Source organism: Genypterus blacodes, unplaced genomic scaffold, assembly GCF_046128005.1.
Source record: "Genypterus blacodes isolate CSIRO-AG114 ecotype Tasmania unplaced genomic scaffold, CSIRO-AGI_Gbla_v1 ptg000064l_1, whole genome shotgun sequence".
In the NCBI taxonomy this organism is placed as follows: Eukaryota; Metazoa; Chordata; class Actinopteri; order Ophidiiformes; family Ophidiidae; genus Genypterus; species Genypterus blacodes.
In genome coordinates, this window is record NW_027466876.1 from 3,020,188 (window position 1) to 3,046,645 (window position 26,458).

Consider the following 26,458-nt stretch of genomic DNA (forward strand, 5'->3'; position numbering starts at 1 on the left):
CATTAATGCAGTGTGTTTCTATAGAATCACTACCGTAACAGCTTTTAATATAGAATTCACTCATAATGTTCGTATATACTATATTCCCGTGTGACCTTTTTGGAAAATTCCCACAATTGGGAGACTTCTGCCAACCTGAGTCATTTCTCGTCATACTTTCATAAACCGCTCTCGTTTAAATCACATTCAGCCTTCACGGTATAGCGGGACAAAGTGTAAACATGTAACAGTAATATAGGAAGTCATCATGCCATCAACAGCATCATGGAAAACTGCTGCCTTTTTTTCATTTTTCCCAGCGGAAAATTTCAGCTCAAGGACAAGAAAAGAAGAAAAAACAGCAATAATTATTTCTGTTTTTCCAGGACTTTTCTGCTGAGCTGCTCGTCTGTCATGAGCTGAATAAGCGACACTTCACCTCAATCACAAAGTAACAACTGTTAGTGATTAATTACAAAGCCAGTGGAGGCAGAGGGAGGACGCGATGCTGAGCGGGGCTGAAGTTCCCAGCGGAGAAGAAAGTCAAAGAAGAAACTTTTCAGCACAGTACAAAAGCAAAAAGTCAAATGTTGGGTGTTAATAAATGTATAGTTTGCTAAAATGACTGTAAAGATGCGAGCTAGAGCGCATTATTCCCACTTTAATATGGATTGTTTCACCTCCTGAAGATAGAACAAGTTGGTATTTTAGAAAGATAATACAGAAAGAACTCGTAAAATATGACATGGTCTTGTTTTAGTTCTTTTTGTTCGAGTAATGATTGAGTACTCACATGTTTTCACTGGAGTGGCAGCTGGTCCCTTTGCAGGATCATTCTCCCTCTCCACAAAGTCTGAGCGAAGTTTGTCGGGGAGTTTTTCTCAGCTACAAAACAAAGTTTAGACGACTCCCCAAAGAAAACCGCCTTTTTTCCAAAATTCCAAAATGCGCAGAAGACTCCAAAACTTTGGAGAGTCAGTGGGACAACAGCGGCGCTCCAGCCGGGATGCGAACCTGTGCGGGCGGATTCGCTTTAATGAGTCTGATGGCGTGGAAGAAGATGCTTTACCAAGCAGCGGACCCGGTCAGGCGCAGGCGCGTCAAGTCACAAATCTGTACCAATGCGTTTCCGGTGAAGATACCAAAATAAACTAATTTAGGAAGTTTATGGGCAGATTTTCAAAATAAAGCACTTTCGGCCGGTGCAGATTTTTGGATTCTACAGTGTAGCGCCACACAACTCTAGCAAATATTCCTGTAACTGTGATTGAAATTATAAAACTATTAATAGGAAAAAAACTACACTGTTATACCCAAGCCTATGTTGTGTTTTTGAGAAAAGTCAAGCATGTTCATCCAAACCTAAAACGAGAAAATAACCAGAAGATGCACAGAGCAATAAGATATAAGAAATGTATAAACAAAGAGATCCTTACAAAATAGTAAAATTCTAAAGGTAGAAAGAAAGAAGTGTGATTGTCAAAGATGCCGGAAAATTAAAGGAAACATGATAACAAAAGATATACATAGTGAAGTACAAAAGGCCTCACGTTCTAGCCATGTTTCTATTTATAATAAATACATTGTGATGGACATTGGCAACAATGGAGCAGCTGAAGGGAATCAGAACAAAGCTTGGATTGTTTCATCTCATTTGCTTTCAAACGTCACTTTTGCAGATTTTCCTGCATGATAGGAACTTCAGAGTGGAGCCTGATGAGATTTGCATTCTCGTGAATCCCTGTAGCAGAGCCTCCATCACAGCCTGCTTTACCGTATGTGTGTGTGTGTGTGTGTCTGTGTGTGTGAGAGAGAAAGAGAGAGTGACAGCAGAACATAAAAACCTATTACTCAAACAATTGTGAATTCAGCAGAGATCGCAGCATTATTACCTCCCTGATGAGGTGACAAAGCCGTTTTGATTTAGTGTATTCAGATTCAATCATATTAAATGTCAACGGTAACTAACCATCTCACAGGGGGAAACTGATTTTGTTTGTTTCAGCTATAGACTGGCACATTCATTTTACATTCTGGCCAGCACCACAGATGAACAGATGGATTTTTAACACTTTAAACAAAATTGTGCGTATATAGGTCAAAATGATCAAAAAGGAATTTGTGCAATAAATGTCTCATGATGTCTTTTTCTGCTGTTTGAAATTGAAAGACATGCAGCCAGACTGTCGCCCTCAAAATTATATAGGTTGACTGAGCTGAAAAAGGAGTGCTGATTGGTCAGCTTTCATATCTGTTAATTGTGTATAACAACATTTTTGCAGATGTCTTTATATTTTCTATAAGTAGACAGACGGGGGGAAAGACGGGACATTAACTTTATACAACAGAAAGTCCATTTGAAAAGCAGACAGACAGGCAGAAAGACAAATAGGGAGATGATGGGAAAGAAAGCCATGAATATGGGAGACAGACAGACTGGAGGTGGATATCAAATGTAAACAGCTAACTTCAGAACTGATTGATTTCAAAAAGGACAAACTTGAGGGTGAAAGCAGTGAAGTTAGTTTGATTTGAATGGAAGCTCCCGATAATTCTAGTTCTCTCTTCTCCAGTTCAGTGTTGTTCATCAGGAACAACTCTGAGCTTCTGGTTTTGGTATTTCACACGAGGCTCTGCGCTTGTGCATTCAGATTCAATAGATACCATTGACTGTTAGTATTGCTTTATGTTCCCTGGATACATTTTGGAGGACACAATTCTGTATTTGAGTCTCCCTGGAATAATGTCTTGAAGTGGAAAATGGGAGATACAGATTTCCCTGAATATGGCGTCACACATGACTCACTGCAGGAAGCATCTCTTGACATATCAGGGAAAGTCTGCATGTGTGAATGAGGCCTATCATTACCTGGAAAATGTGTGTGTGTGTGGCTCCAAAACGTTATCAAATGTTACAATACTGATGTTAGTCATCCATGAAAGAAATTTGGTTCTAATCTATTATGAGTCTTGATTTCTTGCCCTTCATCGCCATCCTCCGTCACTCAACGTACACTGAGGTGAATCCTGCGTCTCAATCCAATTTCCCCCTCAGTTTATTTTCCACTCACTATCCGTTTCAATCAGATTTCACACTCAGCCCCTCTCCTCAATAACAACGGCAAACGGCTGCAGGGGGAAAGAACACTTGAGCCTCCTCTCCCTGTTGAAAGGTCCATGAGCTACAGCAAATTGCAATTATACACTGTCGGCTATATGAAAAAAAAAAACCAGTATGCCGGTGACCAGACGGGTACATTAAACATAATGACTTGGAAAGGATCAGAGAGGAGTGAGGGAAGGAGAGCCTGACAAGAGTGGCAACCGAGAGGAAGAAGGAGAAGAAAGGAATGAAATATTGAATCAAGCCTAAGAATCAGAGCCAGACTGATATATTGGCATGCTGAGGCTATTGGCATGTATTTTCCATCAAAAAAGATTACTGTGTATCAAAAGATATAATGTATTACAGTATATACAGTAATATGTGTGTGTGTGGGGGGGGAGGGGGTGTGGTCAGAACAATGAACCTAGAAAAACGGTTAAGTTAGAGCACAAGTTACATCATTTAACTCTCCTTTACTTCCTTTCCCTCACTCTTATAACAAAGAGCAGAAGTGAAATTCTTCCTAAGTGATTCAAAACAGCTTCCTTTCAATCTAAACATTGTAGATCATCCGTTATTTCTCACAGTGGACACACAAGTGGACTGGAAATCATCCACTGCATGATGAAGTGGAAGCAGCTGGTGACCAGTGAGCCTTATCGGTTTATAATATAATGAAACCTCATCACTATTTGATAAAGTCATTAGGCACACATTGTCATCATGATGATTGTCACATCATTTATTTTAATAGATAAGAAAAATCACATTGGAATATTTATTATGGGATGTCGGTAAATCATTCATGTCTATGTATATATAACTTGTTTTCATAATTAAACATAAATTTGTGTTTCTGTTCTCACACAGTTGAATATTTAAACATCCATTTTATGAATTTTACTGTTCAAAATCCCATTATCTTTGGTGTGTTGTCATCTTTGATAATAATTTATATCTTTTTTAAGGGATTTGAACATTTACCACCTCAGACTTGTGTTTGTTTGTGTTTCACAGTGCGGGCGTCCAGCAAAGGGCAGAGGCAGAATCCAGAATGATCCAACAATCCGTGAGGAAAAACGGTCATAATCTTGTTGTTTGTATCTCAAGTTTGAATCTGCACAGTAGCTATTAACAGCAGCTGATTTCATTTGAGAACTGAAAAACAGCTCTATAAATAATCCTTCAAAACATTGGAAGACAAATTTTTAGGTTTGTAATAATCTTGACATTTGCAGAATAAAGGAGATCACTTTAAAATGTTATCGTAAGTTAATCGTAAGTTAAGTAAACGGGAAGATATTATCAACAGCTGTGACTTCAGACGAAAAAACCAAACCCTACAATAATATGGAACAATAATAGATGGTTGTTTACATACCAGAAAGATCCAGATTGTGTCAGTAACTTCATCATCATAATGATTCAAGTGACATCATGGTAGATTGACTGTCAAATACAGAACGTGTGCAGGACCAACAGTCATTAGGAAAACTGAAACCATCTGCTATCTGAGGAGATCAAATCTTTAGAACAGTGAGCAAATTAGTCAAAATAATGGGAGCGGCAATGAGTGATGTCAGTCAGACGGATGAATTGTAAGAGACTCTGTCAACCGCACAGCCAAGGAAAAAGGATCTGGCAGCTCTAGCTGTACTTAAGAGATTCCAAATGATGAAAACACTGGAGAATGTGAAAACGTGGTCTTCTTCTAAGTACAGCCGTGTTTTTAGATTGATGACACAATGACTTCACATTACCTCAATGAGTTGAAGACTTTATTCATCAAAATGTTTCAAAATGGGCCTGAGAAAGAGGTGAACAATGTTCTGGAAAGGTTCTGAAAGCGTGGAAATCAAAACTAGATGTCTTCCCACCTGTGTTCTATGACTTTACCTCATTTTCTAAAAGGAAATGCAACTTGTGAGAATTTAAGATCACGTACGTCTTATTTATCACAACAGCTATCTGCTAAAACGTGCCAGACTTTTGTACCAGAGGAAATGAGCAAATGTGAGGCGGTGATATATCCAAGGAAAGAACAGAATTCCCCTAACATATCTATTAATACTTAATAGGTTTTAAATGATCAGAAAAGAAAAACCACTGGATGTCACAACCTTCACAGAAGTCGTTCAAATAAACTCAAAGCAACAGGAAACGACCCAAACGCCACACCGTCATTTCAAATACTTTATTCAAACAGCTTTCAATCATCCACTGTACAGATGAGAACGATCTACACAGGATCTAAACAGGAAAACCTTGAAATATTCTACTGATTTTCCCCAGGGATCAATAAAGCGTTTATCTAAACTGTAAACGGAGAGAACAATAAATGTTAAATAGAAAAAAAACCCAAATCAATAAAAGTGGAAACAAACATTGCATCCTGAACAGATTGAGAGAAAGTGATATGTCAACACATGAGAGTGTGTCCGGAGTTCAACCCTCCACCTCTCAACTAGAAACATGGAAAAAAAAGATAAAGAAAAAGAAATCTAAGGCCGATTCCGAAATCTGGTGCCCACGCTGCGTCACCGTGACAACATTCAGATGATATTCATGCACAAGTCTCCTCTGTTTTGAATTCTCAGTGTTATAAAAAAACAAAAACAAGTGCACAACTGCAAAAAGAACAAACTGTAGATTGTAGAAATGATAGTAATGTTAAGAAACATTATCAGAACGCAGGAGTTTATTTTGGTTTAAGATGAGAGAAATCACTTCGTCACTCATCTGGCTCAACCGTATTGTTGTTTATGCTCGCGTGTGTGTGTATGTACCCCAAAGTAGACGGTTAAATACATAGTGGAGGACAATTTCAACCCCAAAATGGAGGAAGGAAGAAACAAAATATGGAGGAATCAGCTTTACTCTGATTAGAAGGATGTAGAGTGTGTGACACCGATTTGCCCTTTTGAGTTCAGCCTGTTCCTAACAATAGACTGCTTGTCAATATTATGGATGTGACTCACGCATGCACCTTTTAAGCAACTCGTGGGGACGCTGCTCCTGATTCTTTCAATATTTAACTTCCAAAAACATTTTCAAGCTTAGTGATTCACTGCGATATCTGTTCATGCTGCTAAACGTCTTTAATTTGTGGAAAAGTTCAGTATCACAGAGATTGCAACCAATAACAAACCAATGGGGAAACAGGTCACTTTAAATCAGGGAGCAGTGTGACCGCTATGACATAATGCTTATTTGAATACAACCCAAATGTGGTTGAGTCATCGTTTGCGAGAGAGAATATCTATCCAAGCAGGGTCACGAGGAGCAAATGGACCCCTAAACTTTGACACAGTAATTCAATGCATATATTTAAATGTGTGCCTTAATATGAAGTAAAATATTGAAAGTGAATTGAACATTGAACATTACTAAAAAAAGGATTCAATGTATTCAATGTATCTGAAATGTGGATTGAGATTGTAAATCAACCAAAATCAGGCTTGCTGGGTTGTATGCGTGTGTGTGTGTGTGTGTGTGTGTGTGTCCAGTTGGATTTGGTTTCAGTGCTGGGTCTAAGCAGAATAAGACGTGAATGTAAACACCCAAAGGCGACACGCGGAGCCGTATATTTAGAACTTGCACGGGCCGTTAAGAAATGCTGCTGACCCCCGGTTTGGGCCGAAGCGTTTACTCAGCAGGGAGGCGGTCAACAGGTTACGCTGGCGGTCAGTAAACCATTTAGTAAATCAGTCGGTCACCCGTTTAGTCAAGTCTGTCAGTCGATTGGTCGTCCGGGTCGATCGGTCTCGGCGCAGTGAGACACAGGCAGCCTTTGTCGCGAACAGTCCAGTGATTTCCGTCGTGTCCGTCAATAAGTGCGAGCTGCACAGCTTTTCTTCACAGGATAGCCTCTGTCTGTGTGTGTGTGTGTGTGTGTGTGTGTGTGTGTGTGTGTGTATATGTGTGTGCATACTGTGATATTAGAGTATGCCAGTGTGTGTATGTGCGCATACATGCCTGTGTGCGAACGTACAAAACAGGCTCACAGCGTCGTCCTCGGCTCCTCGAGGGCCAGATCGGTGACAGATAGAGCGGCGTTGCTGGGGAGAAAGGGGGGATGGAAAGAAGGAGGGATGGAAGGAAGGATCGGAGGAGGAGGAGGAGGACAAAGGCCTTCATTCTTTGCCCGTGGTGAGGAGTTTCAGGGCTTTCTGGAGGTTCTGGACGGCCGTGGTGACGTCCTCGTACTGCAGAGCGCTGCCGGCGTACTTGCAGTACTTCTGGGCCTTGGTGAAGTCCTCTGCAGTGAGCGGAGGCCCCCCTGGGAAAGCGGGGATGAAGGAGACGGACAGATGACACAGGGAACAGATGTAGAAGAGGATAAGAGAGAGGAAAATGGAATTACAGTCAGTGAGTTGATGCTGATCTTACACAAGAAAGAAATAAGGAAAGTTTCTTCACTCCATCAGTCACTTTGGCAGGAATCCAACTCTTATTCCTCCTCGTTTGGTTTCCTCAGAGCTTTCAACAGCTGGTCAATGTGTGATTTTAAGGGAAGGCAACTGTTCAGGCTCATTACAATGAATGAGTGTTCCACAAAAGCGCCGAAAACTAACGCATCTTGATATAAAGGGAATACGTAGAACCTGCAAGCAGGGAGGGAATTCTGCTCAAACCATCGGCTCAGAAATGAGGAAGCAACGTAACAAAACATTGAAAGTCTGAGTCAACAAGGTGGAACGACAAGACCAGGGTCCCGTCACTGTAAACACTTGATCCGGCATTCCAAAATTCCTGCAACAATCTTCGGCTAAATTGCCTAATTTCAGATTAAAAGAACTTTGATCCATTTCTGGTGTAGCTCCATCTTAAGACCCACAATAAACATCATTAGGAGACAGAAACCCTGAACTTCAAATCCATTTAGTCTGAAAATATGAAACGACCACTTGTTATCCTGGAAAGCTCCGGGGAGGGAAGATGCAGATAAGAAACTAACTGCTTATGGAACCACTCAAGCAGGGATGACGCTTGTGATTGTGTGTAAGTGTGTGTCTGCATGTGTGTGTGTGAGACTCAGTGCTGTCATCAGCTTCAATCATCATTTCCATATGGTTATAATGATTCAAACCATACGACACACTGCTCTCAGACACACTAAACCATCTACAGACTGGATGTGTAGATGCACACTCATCTCATATTCTCTGTGCGTTCTACACAAATGTATTTTTGTAATGCTGAAATGATAATTCACCCAAAATTCATCCCTTATCCATCCAAATTATACAGAACGAAATTGCTGCCGCCTGTCCGCACAACACGCTTCACATGCCGAATAGTATTGCGCAATTCCAGTGTTACAGCAGTATCACACAGCAAAACGGAGATGAAACAGAAGAATACAACTTAATTCCTCCCTCCGATGTCATTTCCAGTGGGTCCCAATGCAATGATTGAAAGATTTCACAGCTTTGTTGCGGGAGCTTAAAAAACGTGCAGATATGAATGAATAATGAAAATGAAGGAAACGCATTGAGACTTGAAAGAAAAAAGGTCCAAAATCCAGGAGTGACCTATTGCTGAAGCGGAACTCCCCTTCGCAAACACTTCAGGGGTCATTGTGATCTACGTCACGGCCACCGACCCCCTTGATTACCAAGAAGTGAGGAAAATGTGGGTCATTTCTGCCGGAGGAAACCTAAAGGACGTGTGGCACAAGATCAGGGGTGGTGGCGATCTGGAACGCTTTCATAATCTGTAATCCCTGCTGAGGAGTAAGTGTGTCAGTATGAACGGTTGAAACGTCCCTTTAATCAAGCGCTCGTGTGGTATTGTGACCTTTTGGCGCTCTTTTTATCCCTCCCGGGAGAAGCCGCTCCCTGTGAGGTCATCAGGTCCAGCACGCGTCTCTCCCTCCGTTTCAATAACCCGCCGCGTCGTTGCTCAACCGCGAGATGAGCTTGTTTGTCTAAGTGGAGCTGGAAAAACAGCCGGGATTTAGAACGTGCCGAGGCTCGGGCCAAGATCGATTTCCTCCTTGAAAAAAATATATTAACTGCGGCGACCGGGGGAGCAAACGCTGAGTAAATTACAGAGCATTATGTTCACGCCGCAGCTGATAGCCACCGCAGCCGGACATGTTTGCTCACAAGTGACTCATCTTCTCGTTTCTGCTCGCCAGGTCCTGTTTGGGTTATTTTCCTTTACTACTGGTTTCATTTTGAGTTTGTGATTGGCACAATAACACAAAAGTCCACATGTTGGCAAGAAAAATAACCATTAGTTGGAGACATAATCACACTGGAGTAAATCTTCTGCCACTTGTCAAAACAGTCTTAATCATGAGGCATCGTTCGATCTCGGCACGAGGAGCTTCGGCCCATTTACTCCAGCTGTGAATCGTGTTACCGTGTTTGAAAGAAAGTTGATTTATCGCCTTAATAACTGAGGCCGCTGGAGATGGACTGAGGCAAATAATCACCTTTCAAAATCAGATAAACAGAAGAACAACAATAATGAGGAGCATTGAACAAATCTAAACCAAATGTTCCGCGTCTCCTCCTCTGTTTGGCCTCCTAGAGTGTTTTATGTTGTCACACACCATTACACCGTCTTAATTTGGCATTGATTATCGATTATCTCAGTCTCTTCCTCTGTTTGCCTGTAGAATGAACCTAAACTTAAAAGAAATGTTGTTTTTTCTTTGCTGTGATCTCTGCAAGTCATTACGCTGGCAGCACTCCGCCCACAATCACACTCCGGAGCGGCGGGCTGGACGTGTCTTATAGCGGGTGTGGCACTATTAAACCATATGTATCGCATGTATTCATTCTCTTTTCTGTCTTGTTTCTACCCTCCCCCCACATAAGGAGCTCGGGTGTGTGGAACATGAATCCAGGACCGGTCAGTTACAGCTCAGTAAAAATCCCTCGTAAAGCCCTTCTCCGGTAACTCAGCGGCCCCATGTCATGTTATGATATGAACGGAGGACCATTCTCCCTCTCAGTTCCTTTCCTTCCCTCCCATTGACCCATTTTTCAATTTCTGCTTTCCATTATCTCGCCTTTCTTTCCTCGTTCGTCTTTCTCTCTTCTCGCCCATTCTCATCCCCTCTCCTCAATTCCAATTTCCCCCTCGCCGGCCTATTTGTCCATTTCCTCCTCTATCCTCGGTGATTGTCCTCGCTATTCTCCTTCTCCACGTCCGTCTTTGTTCATCACTGCCGCCTCATCAACACTTTCGCCTTTCCATCGGCTTCCTCCTCCTCCTCCGGCGGCCCTTGCTTGCTTCTTCATGAGGTTCCACCAAATTGTTTTTCACAGCAATCTATTCCATCTCTTCTAATACTTGGTCAGAAATTATAATGAAACCACACTTTGTTCCTCTCCCAGAGTTGATAAGGAGTAATATGAATTGGAAAGGTGAGTGGCCTATATTTGTTCTTAAAGCATGTCTGACAGTTTCTAAGTGGCAAACTGATGAAGCCTGCCTTTGATATTTGTTTTTGTATTCCAGTGTAAATGCTGCGGGTAACAATCAAAAAAGAAAGTCAATTTAAACTGACTTGTGTGTGTGTGTGTGTGTGTGTGTGTGTGTGTGTGTGTGTGTGTGTGTGTGTGTGTGTGTGTGTGTGTGTGTGTGTGTGTGTGTGTGTGTGTGTGTCTGTGTGTCTGTGTGTCTGTGTGTGTGTGTGTGTGTCTTCTTTCCTCGATATCACTTCAATGGTGAAACGTGGAATCATACCAATCTCTTGGTAACAAATAAAATAGTTTCCGTCTCCCGTTGTCCTTCTGTCTCGAAGCATTTAGACGCCATTCACTCTATTTGTCTAATAATTTTCCCCTTTACATATTCTCCTTTCTTTCACCTTCTAGCGCCGCATTGCTTCTCTACATCCCCTTCTCCTTCTCAGTCACTCCCCCCTTCCCTCCGTCTCCACCCCTCTCTCTTTTTCTCTCTCTCTCTCTCTCTCTAATCGGCCCGCTATTTTCCCCTTCTTCCCCCCGAGGACTCTCTTAACTCAAACCATGTATCCACACCCGCCCCATCCATACAGAATACAGAAACGCAGGCCGGTGGGGCCGAGCGCATTCTCCGCATTAAAACACATCAATTCATACAGCTGTGGATCGCTGCGACGGTCGACCGTTATGGAAACTCCGCTTTGGAGTCGGCAAACGCTCCAAAGCGTTTAATCCGCTGGTATGCAGCCCGACAAGTGAGACTCTAGGAATAGCATCTTAAAAACAACCTCTGTTCAGAAGTGTTTAGGGCCAATAAATCTCAAAATACTACACAAACATCCGACACAATAATCTAACACAATGAAGTAGCAAATCCAAGAAAAGGCCGCTGTTTTTTTTATCTGCCATGATATTGCAGGAGGGTTTCTATCGACTTCTTTAGCGCTTTTATCTAAACGGCCTTCCATCCTAACACAAATGATTACATTAGTTGTGTTGCTTTGACATCGCCGGCCCTCCATCCGTTGCTATTTCTGCTGATTCTCTAAGCTAACTTGCTCCCTGGGCCCTACTTTGAATAAAGCACTGCTGACCACTACAACAGACCTCCAGATAATGTTTCTCTGGACTTAGTAACACTTGTAAAATGAGCTTCTCTGCCCGTAAAGACGAGAGAAAAAGAGACTGAATAGTGTCGCAGCGCTCAGCCCTAATCCCTGTGCTGCATTTACTCCTCTAAAGAGCCTGGAAAGACACACAAACGCTGACTGCATACTCCGAAAGGATAGGAGGGGAGAGCAGAAGAAAAATGATGAGAGAAAGTTAGCCGAGGGGGAAAAAAAGGAAGAGGTGCAGCCAGAGGAGAGCATTCAGAGCGATGGAAACAGGAAAGTCTGCGCTGCAAATTTCTCAACGAGACTGAGACGGAACCGAGCGTCCGGCGTAAGCAAACTGGCCCTCGTAACGGGAAGTGCAGCTGTTTGAAGTCTCACTCAAACCACCATGACGCCGCAAATTATCTGTAAAGTTTAAAACAGCCGGTGGGGGACGGCTATTGAACATAACACGGGCTGGCGGGATTCGCCGATATGCAGATGAGACGCTACTTTTTTGGCAATTTGACACGTTTTAATGTGAGTGCTGAGTGAGCGCTGCACAACAAGTTTGTCTTCATTTCTCTGCATGGACAGATGTTAAATGCGTTCCTGAAAATACTTTCTTTGTTTCTATCATATTAATTATAACGGTGACAGGACAAGTGTGTAACTGCCCGAGTCAAAACGTTTATGGAGCGCTGCGGAATTCATCCTGGGAGGGGAAAGGAAAAAAAGAAACCTTCGTCCCCTCTTTCAACGACTTTGCAATTACACGTGAATAAAGCTTGGATAAGAGCTTGAATTATTAATTTTCGAGTGTTTACCCAATTCATTTTGTTGAGCGTGCATACTGATTTGCAGACAAAGTGATGTTTCCGCATGTTAACTCCTGCTCTCTGCCGTATTCCGCTGAAGAAATGAAAAAGGACTTACTTCACCATGATTTACCCAAGAACAAATGATGAGACGTCGCATCTCGTATTGGCAACTTTCTCATTTTCTTTCCTACTGTAACATTCACGCTTGAAAGACGCTCGATTCTCAGCGGTCAAAGTCATTAAGCGATTTACTCAAGGGCACTTCAGCAGTTGTTGTTCAAGAAGGGGAAAACATTTAGAAAGGTCGAATTACAGGAAAAGGACGATGGGCCCTCTACCTTCCCTTACCCACGACTCTCTCACTCTCTCTCCCTGTGGCTAACCACCAGAGGCTAATGATAGTCTAGACCGCGGTGCAGTGGCGGTGGCGGTGTGGTGGTAATGATAGGTTGAGATGATACGCAAATGATTGCTGTCTTGCTGTCTGACTGGTCCAAGCAGCAAGCGCTTGTGGGGCAACGCTAACTAAAGCTAAACAGCGCTAACACCATCGCATCGCCATCTTCATCCAGTCGCCATAGTGACCGTCTGCTGCTGCGGCAGGTATTTCAAGCCTTTCAGAGGACCGACGGAAGTGGAAGGGAGTAAAGGAGTAGCGAAGGAAAGAAGGGCGAGGTGGACAAACAAAGGATAGAGGACGAAGATGATCACCAATCTTCTCTTGTGTTTGCCCTCTTTCTATCTCTCGCTCTCTCTCTATTGTCTCTAATTTTCCGCTTCTTTATCCACTCTGTCCTCGCCACAGCTTTGTAAACAATAGAGACGTAAGCTAGTGGATGAACTGAAAGTACTTCACAGCCCACAGGACTCAGCTGGTTACGTCTCTGCCCTCTATGACACACTCTAAACACTGGGCATCACTCATGGTCATTCAAACTATGGCCACACACGTTCAATGCTTACAGTATAGACTCCACAGCTCGTCCTACATTCTGTCAAGACAGTAAAGGTCTCACGGAGGGTCAGGGTGATTCAATATTGATTTCCGGTTAGATAAGATTTTGAATAAGGAGATGAATGGAGGAGGACAATCAAAGAAAAGCTTCTCTTTCCTTGTATTCGTCGCCCACGTCGTTCATCGCCAATTGCTATCCTCTTTAATATGTCATATACGTTTTTTTTAAAAGAAAGGAAGAAAGGTATTGAAAGGGATGTACCGTGTATTCAGCAAAGGTAGCAACCCTTTTAAAGTCTTTGAGCATGTTTTTGTGTGAAGCACATCCGGGTCTTCCTCTTGTCGGAAATGTACCGGATAAAATATGAGTTTCCGTAAAGTTTTTTGCACCTTAATTGCAGTGTGTGTGTGTGTGTGTGTGTGTGTGTGTGGGTGTGTGTGTGCTTACCGTCCTGTGGCTGAGCATTGAGCAGAGTGGGATCTACTGTGGGCACTGTTCTGGGCATAGGCATTGGTTTCGCTTGCTCTCCTGGTCGATTAAAAAAAACACAGCAAACCTTGGTCAGTATGTGCTACTTCAAAGGTGCGATCATATCATTATATTGTCAATCATTTCTTTCAGTTAAGAAGCACACAAAAGACACACACATCTCCTGTCCGCTCGCCTTCTTTCCACATCTTTCCCACAAACTTCGGCCAACATAACCATCAAATATCAAGTAGCTCGAATGTCGCTGATACTGCTGCACAATCAGCGGCGCTTACTAGGAGCAGGAAAACACTTTCTCCATCTGTGATTGGACGAGCACCAAAGTCAACTTGAAATTTGTCGTTTTATGGAGTTATTTGTTTCTCACAGCAGGGAAAAGCATATACACGGCCGCCAGACATTGTGTTCCATTCCAAAGGTGTGTGTATGTGTGTGTATGTGTGTGTGTGTGTGTGTGTGTGTGTGTGTGTGTGTGTGTGTGTGTGTGTGTGTGTGTGTGTGTGTGTGTGTGTGTGCAGGAACATCAAGTTCAACAAATTCCCTCACCAGGTCTTTGGACAGAAGTTGAATAATCATCAGAATCACCCTAAACGACTCCAATCTCATGTGTGTGTTCTTTCAATAAAAACAAGGAGAACAAAAAGAGAACTTCCTCTCACCCTTTCTTGTACTTGCAAACACACACACACACACACAAACACACGCACAGGGCAAGGGCAATCATAATGGACTGTGGAAGCCTTTGTGTACACACAAAGATTTGCCATGGGGGGGAATAATGAAGTCCTCCTGCCTGCACATAAACTATACGACTTTGCCTCTGAAAATGATCAATAGCCGTATTTTTTTTGGAGCTTCCTGCAGAATTAAAATCTGACACTCACATCACAGCTTTGGAGGAATTTCCTATTCTTTCTAACCTCACAGTTCATTCTCAGAAGGACGGAAGTGCAATAGCACTCAAAAGAACACACACACACACACACACACACACACACACACACACGAGTGCAGTATTGGATGCAGTGCAGAGGATTGAACAACCGTTCCAGTTCAACAAGCCTGTGCTCCAAATCAAAGACTGTCACGTAATCAATCTTGTGAGGGGGAATTACCCAGAAAGGAGGATTACAAGTCTGCAGATAATAAGGACTGCTGGGTAAATCCTGAATATGAATGATGCTACTGCATATGCTTCATTCAGTATTTCACATCATGTACTAACTAACTGAATGAACTTGAATTTATCACCTTTTGCACTTACACATAATTCTACAATGCCTACATAAAGATCTCACCTGCGTGTGGAGGTAGCTCGGCCGGAGTGTTAGCCGGTGCGTGGGCCCCTGGCGGGATGTGGATGTTGTTGTAGTTGGAGGTGGGCGGGCCTGTAGGTGGTTGACCCGAGTCTGGACCGGCGTCAAAGCCGATTCCTGGAGCTGGACCTGGACCCACATCGTGGGATCCTGCCCTGAACGAGCCCCCGTGAGAGGGACCCATGCCTGAGAAACCCTCAGCTCCATACTCATCTGACGGAGAAACAAAGAATGTTCTGATCATACACAAATGGGTTTCCCCTCCAAAAAAAAGCCATAACTCACTTGAAACACATTCCTTGATATTACATCTGACATAGGTTTAAGGTGAAAAGTGAAACAGGAGGCAAGGACATTTCTATTCAATTCAATTTATAACGCATTCACTTTCATCCATTCTCCACACCATCTATCTGTTGCAACGTTGCTGGAGCAGCATTTTTTGGATCCCAAGTCTATAGTAGAACACCTAAACCTGTATGCGTTCCGACCAGAGCACCTGGAGGAAACACAAATGTCTCTCTGTGTCTAATGGAGACAGAAATCCAGCTGAGTTCACATTTCAGTCTCACCTCTGATGGCACACATTCCCCCTCCCTGTATGGAAACACGTTCAGCTGTCTTTATACTACTTTTTCAGGTTGTAAAGGAGCAGCAGGTAACGACTGAGACACGCATGTGTTCACGTGCCAGCAAGTACGTGCTGGCACCAATATGCAGAAGTTAAGATGACATTCACAGCACACAGACCTTCACTGGCCCCAACACAGACAGTGGAAATATCTTTGCAAAGCTCATTTATTTCCACAATTCAATTCAAAAAGTGAAACTCTCATATATTATAGGTTCATTACACACAAAGTGAAATATTTCAAGCCTTTATTTGTTGTAATCTGGATGATTCTGGCTTACAGCTCATGAAAACCCCAAGTTCAGTAAAAAGTTCCATATTGTAGCCTCACGCTCTAATTAGCTCATTAACTCAAATCACCTGCTGAGGTTTCCTGAGCCTCTAAATTGTCTCTCAGTCTGGTTCAGTAGGCGACACAATCATGGGGAAGACGACCATATACTAATTTATTGAGCTGCACCTGTATAATTGATATATGCACATTGTTTGTGGAAGACAAGCATGGCCTCAGGTAGTGGAAAGCAGATAAAATGACCCTGAAATGGTCTTTACATATTAAACATAATACTATTCAGGGAAAGCAACCCTGAAGGTACGAACCCAGCAATCTATTTAATAAAATATTCCTGATTTAAACGTGTTGATTTACACCAACTCCCACACTCGACACGAGATTGAATAATGCCTTAAACGACTTTGAGCGACGAAAATTGAAAAAAAGCAAATCTGGCACGATAAGACATTTTCACAAAGTTGGAAAGAAACTGAAACTGCCTTTGGTTTTGTAACTTCACGCTGGAGACTTTGCTGAGCTAGGCAACCGCACCTAAAGCAAAGAAAACATTTATTCACGGCCAAAGAGATTTTCATAGATTAAAAATGCGATGCTGGGATTTGCTGACGCAGGCTGGATTTGATACTATTTTAAACATCAACATGGGTCATTATTGCATTAGAGACAGGAAGGCAGGCAGCACTAAGAGCCTGACACTTACAAACCAAGGTTATTATTTCAATAAGTTTCATTACATTCTGATCCTCTATTTATTCAAAGAAGTGAAATGAACATTTATGCTGTTTTTTGTTTTCTTTTTAGACTTAAGTGTTCACACCTGGACCCGCCACTCAATGTATTTTTCACCAAGTCTCATCTTGCAAACTATACTTGCGTTCTCCAAAAATTGCAATTTTCTCCGAGTTCCAGAGGGAGGGGCGCGCCGCAAAACGAAATGGATCTTTGGGGTTCAGCAGAGGGCGGCTAATCTCTATCTAGTCTCTGCCAGCATGAGTTGGGCCCAAAAACAGAGCTGCAAATCATTACAATCTCAACAATCTCACATAAATGCCTACACAGACCACAAGCGTGCACCAGGTATAGTCAAAGCTGCAGGCTCAAGAGCAGCAACAAAGGCTACAAGGACAGACTGCAGGGGTGTGTGTGTGTGTGTGTGTGTGTGTGTGTGTGTGTGTGTGTGTGTGTGTGTATGGGGGAGATTTTGTTTGCCTTTTTTAAACAGAAAAATGCTTCATTATAGCGCAGTAACATTGAACAAAGCTTGACGGATGACGGATTTGCAAGTATGTATACTGTGTGTTCATACTGAAAGATATGCATGGAGACATATGAAGAGATATTTAGTACCATATACGGTATGTACAGTATATATCTAAAATGTGTCTGATTGACAGATAAAGACAAATAAAGTGAACATTAGCAGAACCTAGCGGCCCCATTTGCATCACATTACTCACACTTAGCTCACACTTAAAGCAAGTTCTTTAGCAAGTTGCTTAAGAACAGCGAGGGGAACAGAAGCAGCCAACGTGTGATTGAGGGCAGTGGATCCTGGCTTTCTGGTATGTTGGAATGAAACCACTCTGTAGGTCAAAAACATGGCCTCGAGGTTTTATTTCATTGTTAGAAAAAAAACGATTTGGTTTCTTTATAACCCACAGTGGCTGGAAACGTCAAAGTGCTGTGGCCGCTGCGGACTCAAGAAGACATCCTTGTTCACAGCAGCGGCTTGGTGGAAGAGTTTCAGGAGAATGGATTATTCACAGTACTGTTGGAAACTGTGCCGCACCACTGGGGCAATTAGTGGCTAAGCATCCTGCCCAAGGGCACTTTTGACAATGTTTTTCGAAACCCGCAGTTCCCTTCTTCCGATCTAATCCAGAAGAACAAATTAGGAGCCAGCAGCTGTCATTCGGAGGCTCCATTTTACCCCTAAAATTACATGAGAACTGACTTAAAAGAATGTAGAAAGGGGATTTTGGAATCTATTTGAGACACTGTAACACTTGGACGGACACAGTGTAATTGTATTCAAGTCAGCCATTCTGCCAGTGCTATTGGCTACCAGTGGGTACAAAACTTGAACATTGGCTAAATGTGGCTTAATCACACATTTTAAGTAGGCAATTAACTAAATAGATGATTACAATCTGCCAGGTAGAATTGGAGAACATGACCAGGAAGAGAGAGACGTCTGGGCTACTTTGGTTAGCATGCTGGTGGAAAATGGATTGATGGATGATTTATATCAGGGAAAATCTGACCAAGCCTCTGGTGCCAACTTGACAGCTGTCATGTATTGGCAAGAAAAACCATACAGTTGGTTCTCAAAAAGTGAAGCGGTTAGTCTGCCAGCCCATCATTACATTGGTATTTATTAGTCAGTCAGACTTCAGAAACAGTTAAAGTCTGTTAATAAACAGGAATTCTTTCTTCATCTTTCTAACTGTCACGTCTCTCATTTTCTCCATCTGACTGCTCAGACCTGTATGCAATATTAGTGAGATTTTGGGAACTATTCCAATGTTTTCATTCGTAAACAAGGTCACAGAATCCATTCTTTACATTTTTACAACTCAGCACTTGAGGTTCTCTCTGTGTCCGTCTTCCCCCAAATCTCCCGTCATCCATTCCTATCCTCTTGCTAAATATGGCCGCCACCCAGCCAATGGAGCGCCAGAGCCAGCACTGCTGTGAGACAATGGCTTTTCTGTAGCCAGGACTGGTGTGTGTATGTGCACGCTGGTGTGAAACGGCATGAGTGTGTTTGTGTGGGTGTGTGCATCGGTTTAGGCCACTCGGTGTACTCTCCAGAGGTTCATTAACCTACTTCACATGGTTCATATCGCTGCAGTGTCCAGAGCCTGGTGTTACAGAGGAGCAGCAACACGGCAGCAGGGCACTGACAAACATATGGAAAGTTAATGTTTTAAGTCAGTAAATTCTCAGAATAATGAAAAGGAGTTGTGGGATGGCTGCCACTGATCTGTATTAATAATATATTGTCACACAATCCCCCAAACAACATAGTTAGTATGCTAGCATCCTGCTCATTTGAGGCCTTCTACGGTGGAACTGTAGAGTCTTTGCATCATCAAAACATGAACCAAGCTGCAACCTCATGAATAGTCTCTCCTTGTCAGTTTGTGAGGGCGGGAAGAGCTGATGCAACACTCAAAAATAGAGAGAGAGAGAGAGAGAGTGTGTGTCAGTGGGAAAAGAGGGAACATCAGCGCAGCTCTGTGACGTTTTTAGCAGGTTATGATGACCCAAAGAATTGTTACAGAAGTGGTCTGCTGGTTGTCAGATCACTGTGTCAGCTGGTAAGAACAAGTTTAAAAATTGGAATTGTGCAAAGCAAACACACACACAGCTCAAACGGGGGGAGTTACTGCTCAAGAGAGAAACATTTAACTTAGAGAAAAGGGGGGATGTTGGACTTCTGTATTGACTGGATTTATTTTGTGAAACAATTTAGGAGCAACAATTATAGAAATTTAATTAATTCAAGTAATCAATTATTCACAGAAATCCTGTGCAATTTCCTTACTGGAGCACAACCCTACAGCACATTTACCTCCCTTTGAATAAGTTATAGGAATATATTTAGGGAGTGCGACATAAAGCCAAATAACCATGAAACCACATCATAGAGAAAGGCCAAAACATTGAAAATAAAGTAATGAATATTGCAACATTCCCTTGCGTGGTTTGGAAATTCTTTTAAGTTTGTTTTGACATAATTGAGTACATTTTAAAACTGAAAGTCTCGCGCTGCTGCACCCTAAACCTCCTCTGCTGTGTTCTCCTGTGACACGTTTCCTTCAGCATTGCACGCATCATCTGACCACAAAAACGACCTCCACCACAGGTCAAAAGATAACCAGAATGTGTGTGCTCTGACAAAAACAATCAATGATCATGCCAGAAAGGAATGCTTACTGATGGAGAGACAGATGTGCGCAGACACACTCACAGACAGACACAAAGCAATAAAAATCAAATAGTCATTCGAGTTTTCTGGAAAAAACCCTCTCAGAGCCCCTAAGCTCGAACATCTTAACCAATTAAAGTAGCTCTGTTTCCATCCACATTTGGAGTAAAATTCAGGCAGATATTGAAACAAAATGCAAATGATCCTCAAGCTTTAACCTCCAATGTGCACTGGATCAGTTTGCGCCTGAGTGTGAATTGGCTGGGGTGAGGATCAGCAACTCCAAATATGAGGCCAAAGTTCTCTGCCACCTCTCCAGGTGGCGAGTGAGGACAGAATGGAGGGTGCCATTGATTGGTGGATTGGTGCTCCTTCTGCAGACGCTGTATCGGACTTTTGTGCCAATCAATCTGAGTTCCAAACCCTACCTACGTATACCCAAGCTTTGGGTAGTGACACAAATAATGAGATCACGGATAAAAGCAGCTGAAATGAGTTTTCTCCGTAGGGTGTCAGGACTCACCCTTAGGGACAGGGTGAGGAGGTCAGACATCTGGAGGGAGCTCAGCGTAGAACTGTTGCTTCTTAGCCTTTAAAAAGGAGCCACGTAGTTGAGGCTTCTTATCAGATTGCCTCAGACACCTCCTTTGGGAGATGTTACAGGCACGTTCAACAAGGAAGAGACCCAGATTATATATATCCCATCTGTCCTGAGAATGTCGCGGGAATTCCCAGCACGAGCTGGAGAACATAGCCAAGAAGAGGGAAACCTCAGCTCCATTGCTCTGAAACTCTTTATTACATTCCATTACATCAACAAAAATGTATCCACCTTTTATTCAATATGTGCCATGTCTACTCTCTATAAAATGTCAAACTCAAGAACCCACAAAAAAGAAAAAGACACACCAGGGAGCAGGACGCACAGACACACACTTGCTGGGTGGATGATATCAGCTGGTGCTGGTGATGTTATCCATCAGTGGGAATAAGCTATCATGATGTCATCACTGACCGACAGAGAGACCCCAATGCACACTGGGAGAGAGGGAGGGAGGGGAACTATTGCACACCACAACTATGCGTGTGTATGGCTCAGGGGTTCCTGAGGTGATGTAATGGGTGAGCAGAGCAGGCAATCTCTCTTGCTCTTACACACACACACACACACACACACACACACACACACACACACACACACACACACACACACACACACACACACACACACACACACACACACACACACACACACACACACACACACACACACACACACACACACACACACACACACACACACACACAATGTGCAGTGATTGGGCAGTTGGTCCATTATTTTAGTGAGGGAAAACTTCCAGAGTTCCACTTATGGGCAAACTTGTTTCTGTAGTAATATCAGAATGCATTCCTGTGTAGTCCCGTTTAGCCCTGGAGGCTTTTGACGCAATTTCAAGTCCTCTACATGTAATATCAAAACTAGATCCAGATGCTGGACACTGTGGACCCTGCATCAATTATAGCTGCAGTCCTGGAGATATCAGTTTAAGCACATCATTCTCTGGTGGATCTACAAGATTGAACAAATTGCTACGCTCCAGTAGGTCTGTAGTCTTTCAAAGCCATGATACTGCCTAGGAGTCTTTCTCCATTCTTCTCCATCGCTTCCTTAGCAATTGCTGATGTAGTTTTTCAAATCAAAAAGGGTAACTTCCTAACCCCAGGGAGGACATTTTGTACTTGTTGATCCATTCTTACCAACAGCTCCCAAATCACATTCAGAGTTTCTGCTTTTTCCGTAGATACCAGTATTAGAGGTGTAACAAGCCCAATGTTTGAAGCTGTAATGTGTGTTTGCACCTGGTGGTGAAAGCTGCACTTAAGTTGTTTACGATGTGACACTCTCAAGTCCTTTTTTGGGATGTAGACATTACATTTAACGCAATATAGATGTCAACCTGAAATTCCACCCTGCCAACAGACAAACACTGCTGAGCTGGGATGGTGGCAGGTAAATTTCTCCCCTGCCTCTTTGGCTGTATAGTTTCACCTGAAGGTCTCAATCAAGTCTTAAATGCTTGAAAAGAGCGAACGACAGGGAGAAACGGCCCCTGTGGCAGCAGCACAAAAAGGTAAGCTTCCTGCCCACACACTTCTCAGAGGCTCAATGAACTTTAAAGGCTGCTGCGTTTGTTTTGTTGCCTAATTAATTCGGTCAATCTCCTTGGGATCAAGTGGTGTTTTCCCAAGCTTTCACCTAAAGGTTATGTTTTGCAGCATGAGGCTGGCATCAGAGGTCAGAGCTTTTTATTGCGACAAAGGTCAGAGGCTCAAAAAGTTGTTCTCCGCTGGGTATAATGCCGAAGCAGAATAATAACAAATATCAGCTCAATCTCTCACGCAAAAACACATGGAGACAAACTCGTTCGGCAAATACTGAAGCAATCTGACACACATAGACAAAGACATACGGATATGACAAAGCTTTGCAGGCGGTTATTGTGATAATCTCATTCTCGCTCACAAACAAAAACACAAACCAGCTTTCTACACAACAACAACACGGGACTAATCTACTTTCACCACACGTCTAATCTCCCAAAGTCTACCGTTTCCACCACAGGGTTTTCCTGCAGCAGCCTGAGACCTGATAAGGCACACAATACAGAGCTAACTGGCATACACTCTCGCTACCGCTCTCACACACAACCATCCACCCACACGCTGACAGACAAAAACATGTTGGCAAGTGAAGCTGGCTCCAACCTTCCTGAAAGAGCAAACTCAGAGGAGAAAGGTAGAGGGGTCTTACGGTATTTCGTAACAGTTATAGCAATGTATGGGCATGTATGTGTGTAAGTGAAAGTGTGTCGGGGCCATATCAGTGCGTCCCACCTGTTTCCTCGTCCTCGTCCATGCCGTCGGGCCCGGCCTGAGGCGTCTCTCCATTCTTCAGACAGTTGTGGATGTAGGTGGCCTTCCAGCGGGCGTACTTCCTGTGTTTGCCGTTCTGGATTGGGTGAGGGTATGGGTAACAGGGGATGAAGGATAAACAAGAGACGTAAGGAGGTGGTTAAGAGATGAACTTATAGCAACAATGACATAGGCAACCTTAAATACCTTATACCTAAAAACCTTACAAATAAACTTGTATTTGGAAACAGTTCGTCAATTTGAGGGATGAAACCTAGACATGTGCTAGACATGTGCTAGTTCCGGCTTTTCCAAAGTAAGGATTTGCCTTCTCTCCCTGAAGCCGGATACAGGTTGCATGATGCGTGAAGACAATAGCCAAAGACACACAAGCGTGTATTCAACAATAGAATAATTTACAAAGAACGAAACACTTGTTTTGGGGCCGCAAAGGTCAGTCTAGACCTTAACCCAATAAAAAGAAATGCAGTGTCACGACGGTGAAGATGTCCATTCATGCAGAAATTCTGATGAACTATACGACGTGCCGGGGAGGAATTCTCAGACAATCCACCTCAATTTTGTGCAAGTTTCATCAGCAGGAACAAGAAACCCTTGATGGAGGTTATTGGTGCTAATTGAGGTTCTACCAGTTATCAAATACACAACATGTTCTGAAGAGATACGCTAAGAACAATTGTTGGTGTGTGAAAGGTTCAAGCAGATTTTATTTCTATTATGTATCATTGTAACTGAGATGAAGAACTGGTTGGTTGCGGGGATTGAAATGGTATAATTTGTTACGATTGACACTGTATTGGTTTTTGAGGACATCAGGAATCTGGGGCTGATCGAAAGCTTCGATATGCTCACCTATGTCAGAGTTAACTTTAAAATTCCAAAGACTTCAGCACTTGCATGACATCCTAATATGTCACAGCTGATAAACTAGAACCAAATGATCATGAAAGATGAAACTGGTCAGATTTGCATTCGTAGACACAGAAGTGGCCACCGCTGTTGGCTCGCCTCCACGACGTTTACATTGCTGATGGGAGATTTGATCATTTATCGATCATCATAACCCTTTATTCTGATCAATCTGTCCCTGGTTGCTGTCAATACCGGCACAGTTTGTTTTGTCAGGAAGCATAAAGGAAACAGTTATCTGAGAGCACTGATTTTAAATAACAGAGTTGCACAGCTCCACTCTGCTTAAGTGTCATTAAGTGCTTAAGGGACATAGCAGTTGAAAGAGGGTGATGATCAAATTAGACAATACTCCAGAGGGGAAGAGGAAAGGGTAATATACAAAATTAATATGGCTGTAAGAAGGATTAAGGATGGTTCTGCAGATAAACCTTTTTAGTAAATGTCGAGGGTTTAACAGGGGCAATTCTGAAGAGGTGGAACAAGTTAAAGGAGCAAAAGGAGACAGATTTACACCGACGTGATTCAGACACACGAATGATTAAATTCCTGCTTCGCCCAGATAATGCCATGTTCCAAGCAGCAACTCAAAAACAATGGCCCACTGGAGTGCTGAGGTCTGTGGCAACCCTGTGTTTGTTTAGCATCAAAAAGGGGGTAGATTAAGAAAGTCATATCTGAAACAACACGGCGGTGATATGATGCAAACTTGCCAAGTCACAGAAAGATAAGAGGTTAAATGTCACTTTAAGAAAATATAGGAGGAGTTATGGCGATGACTCAGAAAACAAAAGAAAGACAAAAGCAAGGTCATCTGTTCTCACCTTCCAATCGCCAAACCTTTTTCCAATGTTTTCCCTTTCTTTCTCAGCTTTAAACTAGCAAAACTGCAATAAGAAAATGGTAAAATATTCCTAATATTAAAGAATAAAAGGAGAAAAGAAGTTACTTTCAAGCAAAGTAGCCGCCTCGCCGACACAGTGAGAGGTTGATTTTGACCTGATTATATCTGATTTTCTGTTTGAGTCAAAAACCATTTCCATACCAATCATACCAAGAGGAGACATAGGTTTCAGTTCACACCACAAGTTTAGTAGCATTTGGTGTGTAGCTGGTGTCAAGTCCGCCGCCTGGATGCTGTCAGATAATAATGTCTCAATTTGGCCCCGGTAATGAGCCGTGAGTCATGTCCCACACAAATGCCCATTCCCTAAGGCGTGGACGGACGATAAAGTCTGAATGTGGAACGTATAGCCCCGGCACTGTCCCAATCTGTGCTCACTGACTCATGGCGGAAAGCGATAATCAGAAGTGTGAGCAGGGGGAGACAAGACGGTCAACGCCGCCTTTGTCTGCGAGCAATTCAGCTCTACGACAGCCCGGGTGATAGAACGGTGCAGATAGGGCTTACTGCTGAAATGCAGGGGCGATAACATTACACCGCTCCTCTGCATTGATACTACAGGAGCTCAGCGGCATCGATGCCAAGGTGACGGCTCCATTTCTCCATCCCGCATTAACAAGGAGGCACTTACACAAACGTAGAGGAGAGGATCTGCTGATTTCACCTCTTTACAGGGGCTTTGGGTATCTTCTATAAATGATTTTTGTGCCTCCACGTCTATAAGATCAAACTAAAATGGACCTTTTTTTTGTTTTGGTCCAGACTTTGGATTCCTTTTTCATCAATGCACTGGAATGGCTGAATCATTCAAATGTCAATTAAAAAAGCACTTTCATGATTGGCTTCTTTTATCATGCTAATCTGCATTGCTGTCCTGCATTATTTATCATGCAATTCCATCTATTTTGGTTTAATTTAATTGCCTTTATCATATTTTATTCCATAATGACTGATTAGCTATATTTGATGCATTAGCTGTCTTAGCTCCTCGCTCCTCTCTATAAGGCACTTTGTAAATTTGTTTATGAGAAGTGCTTGCAGGTGCATTTCTCATTTACCACGGACTCAGATTGTTAAATGTAAATCTATGGCCATACGGTAAGAGAAGGCTTAAATAAATGTTCCTTTATATTAGTTGCCATACAGACTTGGGGAAGTTTTGGCAATAACTGATTTTTTTTACATTTGGAAGGACTGTGCAGGCTCACACACCATCATTTGAAGCTCAATCCTGAAAATACAGTTGACTGGTAAAAAAGATTGACTGATGGATGTGCAATAGACAATACCATTAGATACATTATAGTAATAGAGATTATAATGGAGGGTAGTTGGCCTCTGTACAGCCGCTTGCCAATCCAAGTTTCTGAAGTTGTCTTATTGTGAAAGTATCAAAAAATAGGTCTTTGTTGTATCCGTGCTTGCATTTCCAAGCAACATGTAGGCAGTGGCTGATTCAGGAGTCATTTTCATGGTTTGATGCATTTCCCTGAAGCTTAAACAACATCACAGGTTTACTTAAATGCAGAAAAATATAGAGGCTTTGTCAAAGAACATCTAAGGTCTAAGCTGGCCTCTATAAGAACATAAATGTGCAGTATTGTACCTGTAGTGTAACAGGACACGCACACACACACATTCAGTGTTTAACTTAAAAGGCACTATA

The 26,458-nt window shown here is 42.7% G+C and overlaps 2 protein-coding genes across 4 annotated transcripts in view; both read right to left on the minus strand.

Moving 5' to 3' along the window:
- The window catches only part of adgrg6 (adhesion G protein-coupled receptor G6), a 61,264-nt gene extending 60,204 nt beyond the window's left edge, over positions 1-1,060 (minus strand). For all 3 annotated transcript variants that reach the window (XM_076155022.1, XM_076155021.1, XM_076155020.1), the window contains exon 1: positions 773-1,060. In XM_076155022.1, the coding sequence (XP_076011137.1) occupies positions 773-774 (2 nt within the window). In that variant the 5' untranslated portion in view covers positions 775-1,060. The remainder of the gene's footprint in view (positions 1-772) is intronic.
- Positions 1,061-5,264: 4,204 nt separating this feature from the next.
- Positions 5,265-26,458, minus strand: part of vta1 (vesicle (multivesicular body) trafficking 1) — a 32,816-nt gene continuing 11,622 nt past the window's right edge. Inside the window, exons 5-8 of the mRNA XM_076154988.1 lie at positions 22,941-23,055; positions 15,168-15,398; positions 13,828-13,908; positions 5,265-7,364 (exon numbers count right to left, since the gene is read on the minus strand). Of these exons, the coding sequence (XP_076011103.1) occupies positions 7,219-7,364; positions 13,828-13,908; positions 15,168-15,398; positions 22,941-23,055 (573 nt within the window). The 3' untranslated portion in view covers positions 5,265-7,218. The remainder of the gene's footprint in view (positions 7,365-13,827; positions 13,909-15,167; positions 15,399-22,940; positions 23,056-26,458) is intronic.